The 6,711-nt window shown below is 46.7% G+C and overlaps 1 protein-coding gene across 8 annotated transcripts in view; it reads right to left on the bottom strand.

Moving 5' to 3' along the window:
- Positions 1-247: 247 nt before the first annotated feature.
- The window catches only part of LOC106583659 (CBFA2/RUNX1 partner transcriptional co-repressor 2), a 69,595-nt gene continuing 63,131 nt past the window's right edge, over positions 248-6,711 (bottom strand). For 3 of the 8 annotated variants that reach the window (XM_014168107.2, XM_014168106.2, XM_045705184.1), the window contains exons 8-12: positions 5,610-5,695; positions 4,150-4,402; positions 3,091-3,159; positions 2,552-2,742; positions 248-2,208 (exon numbers count right to left, since the gene is read on the bottom strand). In XM_014168107.2, the coding sequence (XP_014023582.1) occupies positions 1,888-2,208; positions 2,552-2,742; positions 3,091-3,159; positions 4,150-4,402; positions 5,610-5,695 (920 nt within the window). In that variant the 3' untranslated portion in view covers positions 248-1,887. The remainder of the gene's footprint in view (positions 2,209-2,551; positions 2,743-3,090; positions 3,160-4,149; positions 4,403-5,609; positions 5,696-6,711) is intronic. The other 5 variants (XM_014168112.2, XM_014168113.2, XM_014168115.2 and 2 more) reach the window with 3 other exon arrangements.

Here is a 6,711-nt window from a genome sequence, read left to right as displayed (position 1 = left end):
AACGCCCTGACCTCAATCCTATATAAAATCTGTGGGCAGAACTTAAAAAGCGTGTGCGAGCAAGGAGGCCTACAAACCTGACTCAGTTACACCAGCGCTATCTGGAGGAATGGCCCAAAATTCACCCAACTTATTGTGGGAAGCTTGTGGAAGGCTACCTGGAATGTTTGACCCAAGTTAAACCATTTAAAGGCAATGCTACCAAATACTGATTATGTATGTAAACTTCTGACCCACTGGAAATGTGATGAAAGAAATAAAAGCTGAAATAAATCAATCATTATCTCTACTATTATTTTGACATTTCACATTCTTCAAATAAAGTGGTGATCCTAACTGACCTAAAACAGGGATTTTTTACTAGGATTAAATGTCAGGAATTGTGAAAAACTGAGTTTAAATGTATTTGGCTAAGGTGTATGTAAACTTCCGACTTCAACTGTATGCACACTCAAAAGAGGAACCTGACGAATAACTTGTGCGAGCAAGAAAAGTAGGACAGCTATACTGTACATACAAACAGGATTGTGGAGGTGACTTTGCGATCATGTCACCTCCAAAATGTATTTCCAGACGTGAGATGCTCTAGACCTGGTACTGTTTATTACACTGTCAACACCGACCCATAACCCTCTTTTCTGTAGAGCTGGTACTGTTTACTACACTGTCAACACCGACCCATAACCCTCTTTTCTGTAGAGCTGGTACTGTTTACTACACTGTCAACACCGACCCATAACCCTCTTTTCTGTAGAGCTGGTACTGTTTATTACACTGTCAACACCGACCCATAACCCTCTTTTCTGTAGAGCTGGTACTGTTTATTACACTGTCAACACCAACCCATAACCCTCTTTTCTGTAGAGCTGGTACTGTTTATTACACTGTCAACACCGACCCATAACCCTCTTTTCTTTAGACCTGGTACTGTTTACTACACTGTCAACACCGACCCATAACCCTCTTTTCTGTAGAGCTGGTACTGTTTATTACACTGTCAACACCAACCCATAACCCTCTTTTCTTTAGACCTGGTACTGTTTATTACACTGTCAACACCGACCCATAACCCTCTTTTCTCTTAGCTTTATATACACAATGGTAAACTAGGAAATATGCAGTGAGTACTTCGACCATCACTCACCCTCGTGGGTATAAAAGACCATTCCAAAACTCATACACACCCCCCCCCCACTGTCCCCTTAAAAAAAAGCTGGGTCTGAAGTCCGTCCTCAGTTGTCTCAACTCTACTGGGGATTGAGATTTTGGATGAAGCGAAACAAGTGTCCATCTGTCAGGTAGATTGTCTATTTGTCCAACTGTTGAAGATGGATCCTCCAAGTCCCAAAGCAGATGAGTCTGTCTTCTGCCCACCATTACCAAAGCAAACCCCTCCCAATCTGTCCTCTTTCTTTGTAACATGACTGGTGACATCAGTGACCTCATTTCCTCCTCCGCTCACTCAATGTCTGTGACATCACTTCCTGTCCATGATGTCACTTCCTTGGCTAAATTAAGGTTGGTGTCCAGAGCTGAGGGTCAAGTCTTAAAAACAGCTTTCTTCCCTTGTCTCCTCCCCCTTGCAACCGCTAACTTAAAGATACCTTTAGAACCTAAATAGCCAACTGCTAACCTAGATACCTTTAGAACCTGAAGAGCCAAACGCTAACCTAAAGATAGCCGACGGGTGACAGCCAAACGATAGAACAATGGAAACCAGCACCTTTCACCGTCAGCAGTTCAAGAGGAACGGGAAACAAAGAAAGGAAGCCATTTTGGGGCATACAGTCCTGGTGTCCATTTAAACAGTCAGGAACAACAGAATGGAACGAAACTGGGAAGGGAGGCCATCTTGAGAGCCAGTATCACTGGTCCTAGTCCTGGCTTTTACTGCCCGTTGGTCTCTAGCACTAATGTGGGAGTGGATGGGGTGGAGGAACGAGAGGCGACCGACCCCTTCTCCCCCCCGGGGCTGGCAGTGGTTGGTACGCTCTCGGGAGCCTTGGCTCCTGCGGTAACAGCGGCGGCGGCTGCAGCGGCCCTGGCAGCTGTGATGGCGGACACGGGCTTGGGCTGGGTCTGCAGGCCGGGGCTGCAGATGAGGTGGTGGCGCTCCCAGTCCTTGTGCTGGCAGAAGGAGCCGCAGTAGCGCGCCGCATTGCAGCCGCTGCACGTCTCGCTGGCCTTGCGACCACAGTTCCAGCAACACTGAGGGGGAGAGAGAGAGGGAGATGGAGAGTTTAGTAGAACTAAATAATATACTATGGCTATGCACGTCTGTGTATGTGTAGTGTAAACTACGTGCAGGGGGAGAGAGTTAAGTTCACTAATACGAGAAGTGTGTGTGTGTGCGTGTGTGGGGCAGGGACAGAGTTAAGTATACTGGGGGAGTAGTAGGTAAATACCACAGTAGTGTATCTACATGTCCTGCAGCTTTGACTATTATTCATATGTGCTCACTATGACTCTCACTATGACTCTCACTATGACTCTCACTTCACAGTATGTGTGTATACAGCGATGTACTTATCTAGTAATATATCCTCCATACCTCGCTTGAGTCCTCCTGCTCATTGATGACCTGGATGGCGTCCTCTGTGGCCTTCCTCTTGGCTTCGGACAGTGTCTTCTCCATCTTGGCCCGCTCGGACGCGATCATCTCGAAGGCCTTGTGCTCTGCCTCGGCCACTGCTTTCTGGACCTCGTCCATGGCCTGGCGCTTCACCTCGTTCACCGCCTCCTCTGTGTGGGAAAGAAGGGCGGCGGATTATATTGTTGTGGTACGTTCAGGTTATAGTAGAGACTTTGTAAGAGATCTTTGCATAAAATATTGTTAAATAATGTTTTTTAATGAGTGTGATAGAGAGAATGAGAGAGAGGAGGGAGAGAGAAGAAGAACACACACACACACACAGCCTCACACACATGCGCAGACACACACGCAGACACGTGCACACACACACAGACAGACACACAGACAGACACGCACACACGCACACACACACAGGCACACACACAGGCACAGACACGCACAGACAGACAGGCACAGACAAGCAAGTAAACACACACCACTGTTGTACAAGGCCTTACCAGCTTTTCTCCAGATCTCATCAGGCACGTAGCCCGAGCCTGGTCGCGGCGCAAAGTCTCTCTGGGATTCTGTGGCATGGAAAGAAGAGAGAGAAGAGAGGAGAGAGAGAGGGGAGAGAATTAGATTAGCATCATCCTCTATTTACTTAAAATACACAATCTCCCTCAATAGCTAGCCCCACCAAATTAAAACTTTCCCAGTTGTCCAACTGAACTGAATAGCTGGGCAGCTTGAATAGTGAGTACAATGGCTAGCACAGAGGGGCCAACAACCAAGCTGTAGCTACATACTGTCTGTTCTCTCTCTCTCTCTTCATCCCTCTGTTTTCTCTCCCTCTCTTCTCTGTCTATACTGCTCAATACCTGGTGCCCATGCCCAAGTTCTGTGATGCCCAGGCTGCATTTGGGCTGTGTACACTGTGGCCAGGCACACTGCTGAGCACACAGATGGTGCTCCGGCTGGGCTGTGGGCAGCCAGATTTGGGTCTTACAGGACGGCCTTCTGTGGCCGATCTGGACAGAGCAGCGCTGACACCTGTCTGGGGGCCACGGGGCAGCATGAGCCCCAGAGAGACGAGCGCTGAGAGATAAACACTGCCAGCAAGGCTGTGCTTGCATCCCAAATGGCACCCTATTCCCTACATAGTGCACTACTGTTGACCAGAACCCTATGGAACCCCGTCAACTGCGTTGCATTTCATAGGGAATAGGGCACCATTTGGGAAGCGTCCTGTCGGTGGCTAAGATCTAAATGTCTCAGTAGTAGTGTTGATGGGTGTAATTCTGCAGATGAACACAAGATGGCAGCCTATATGGTGACTATGTGAGGGCTCAGTAGCTGGTGGCAGTTGCTTCAGTTCAGCAGCTCACCATCAAGGGGACTACTAATTGCTATCACTTATCCCTTGATTGATTCGACAGGACTCACATATGACAAGATACACACCTGATCAACAAATCTATATAAAAGGACAAATCCTAAGGTGAGAAATGAACTTAACTTCTCATCCACAGTTTGATATCATAAGAGTTATAATGTAAAGATAAAATACCACCCACCACTGCTGAGTCCCTCGGTTGTGTGGGGGCTGTGGGTCTTGGAGAAGGGGGCGGGCACCGCTGCTGTGCGGGGGCTGTGGGTCTTGGAGAAGGGGGTGGGCACGATGGCGGCCCCTCCCTTGCGGGGGTCTTCCTGCTCGCTGGAGCGCCGCCGCCAGTAGTTGAGCTCCTCACGGTCCGACTCCTGACAGCGCCGCAGCACAGCCACCGACCGCCGCGTCTTCTCCACCATCTCAACAATGCAGTTCAACACCTAGGAGACGAGAGAGAGGGAGAGACGAGAGGGAGACAAGAGGGAGAGGAGAGAGCGAAGAAGAGACATTTCGAGGAAATTCAATTAGAATTCTTAATTGTTTTTCCTTTTAAAACTGCTCAGATACTGTGCAACTAAATATTAATATTGATAGCACATTTCTGCAGATACATGCATGGCCAGTAACAATGATTTGATTTGGTTTATAATTGTCTTAGTCTGAGTACATGATGAGTCTCAACACATATTGCCGAGAATGAGATATATATAAAAACATTTGCTTTATACAAAACAAAACATTAAAAACACCTTCCTAATATTGAGTTGCACCCCACTTTTGCCCTCAGAATAGACTCAATTGGTCGAGGCATGAACGCTACAAAGTGTCGAAAGTGTTCCACAAGGATGCTGGCCCATGTTGACTCCAATGCTTCTCACAGTTGTATCAAGTTGGCTGGATGTCCTTTGGGTGGTGGACCATTCTTGGTGCTGACAGAGAGGGCTGCCGTGCTTCTAGTTCTTAGGAAACTTTGCAGTATTATTTTTTTAATGTATTATTTCTTACATTATTAGCCCAGAAAATGTTTATAAGCATTTCGCGGCACCCGCAATAACATCTGCTAAACATGTGTATGTGACCAATAAAATTTGATTTGATCTGTTGAGCGTGAAAACCCCAGCAGCGCTGCAGTTCTTTACTCAAACCGGTGTACCTGGCACCTACTACCATACCCCGTTCAGAGGCAGTTCAATCTTTTGTCTTACCCATTCACCCTCTGAATGGCACATACACAATCCATGTCTCAAGGTAAAAAAATGTGTCTTCAACTTGTCTCCCCCCCTTCATTTACACTGATTGAAGTGGATTTAACAAGTGACATCAATAAGGGATCATAGTTTCACCTGGATTCACATGGTCAGTCTATGTCATAGAAAAAGCAGGTGTTCATAATGTTTTGTACACTCAGTGGATATCATTGCTTCATTTCATTGGGTAGGACTCCTACTTTGGGCAGTCAATCGCCACACAAGTCAATGCATGGCTCTCTTATGTTGACAGCAAATGGCCTTAAACAAAAGTCTGCCACTGTGAACGGGACACCAAGTGTGACAAAGCCTCGATGGCTCCACCAGACATTAAGAGTTGCTACAACACTAGTAGTGCCAGTAGTTGGCAGCGACGGCTGCTGTCAGCAGCAGTACTTACATGATCCAGATGCCTCCACTCGTCGGCCCACTCTCTGTCTGTCAGCCTGTGGTCCACGGGCTCCTCGCGGTAACCCCCGTTAGTGCCTGATTAGAAAGACGAGACAAATTAAAGAGGAACGTAATGTTACAGAATCCATCATAACAAATTACTATCACAGGAAGTGAGGTAGAGAGAAGAGGTGGGTCTATAGATCCCATACACACACACACACAATATATATAGTGCCTTTGGAAAGTATTCAGACCCCTTGAATTTTTCCATTTTGTTAGGTTGGGGCGGCAGGGTAGCCTAGTGGTTAGAGCGTTGGACTAGTAACCGAAAGGTTGCAAGATTGAATCCCCGAGCTGACAAGGTACAAATCTGTCGTTCTGCCCCTGAACAAGGCAGTTAACCCACTGTTCCTAGGCCATCATTGAAAATAAGAATTTGTTCTTAACTGACTTGCCTAGTTAAATAAAGGTAAAATAAAACAATTCTAAATTTCTATAATGTATTAAATAATTTTTTTCCCCCTTCATCAATCTACACACAATACCCCATAATGACAAAGCAAAAACAGTTTAGATTTTTGGCTAATTTATCACATAAAATAAACTGAAATGTCACATTTACATAAGTATCAGACCCTTTACTCAGTACTTTGTTGAAGCACCTTTTGCAGCGATTACAGCCTCGAGTCTTCTTGGATATGACGCTACAAGCTTGGCACACCTGTATTTGGGGAATTTCTCCCATTCTTCTCTGCAGATCTTCTAGAGCTCTGTCAGGTTGGATGGGGAACGTTGCTGCACTGCTATTTTCAGGTCTCTCCAGAGATGTTTGATCGGGTTCAAGTCTGGACTCTGGCTGGGCCACTCAAGGATATTCAGAGACTTGTCTCGAAGCCACTCCTGCGGTGTGCTTAAGGTCGTTGTCCTGTTGGAAGGCTCCGTTCATCTTTGCCTCGACCCTGACTAGTCCCCCAGTCCCTGCCACTGAAAAACATCCCCACAGCATGATGCTGCCACCACCATGCTTCACCGTAGGGATGGTGCCAGGTATCCTCCAGACGTGACGCTCAGCATTCAGGCCAAAGAGTTTAATCTTGGTTTCATCAGAC

The sequence above is a fragment of the Salmo salar genome, chromosome ssa22 (assembly GCF_905237065.1).
Source record: "Salmo salar chromosome ssa22, Ssal_v3.1, whole genome shotgun sequence".
Lineage (NCBI taxonomy): Eukaryota > Metazoa > Chordata > Actinopteri > Salmoniformes > Salmonidae > Salmo > Salmo salar.
This window is presented reverse-complemented; position numbering and strand designations above follow the sequence as displayed.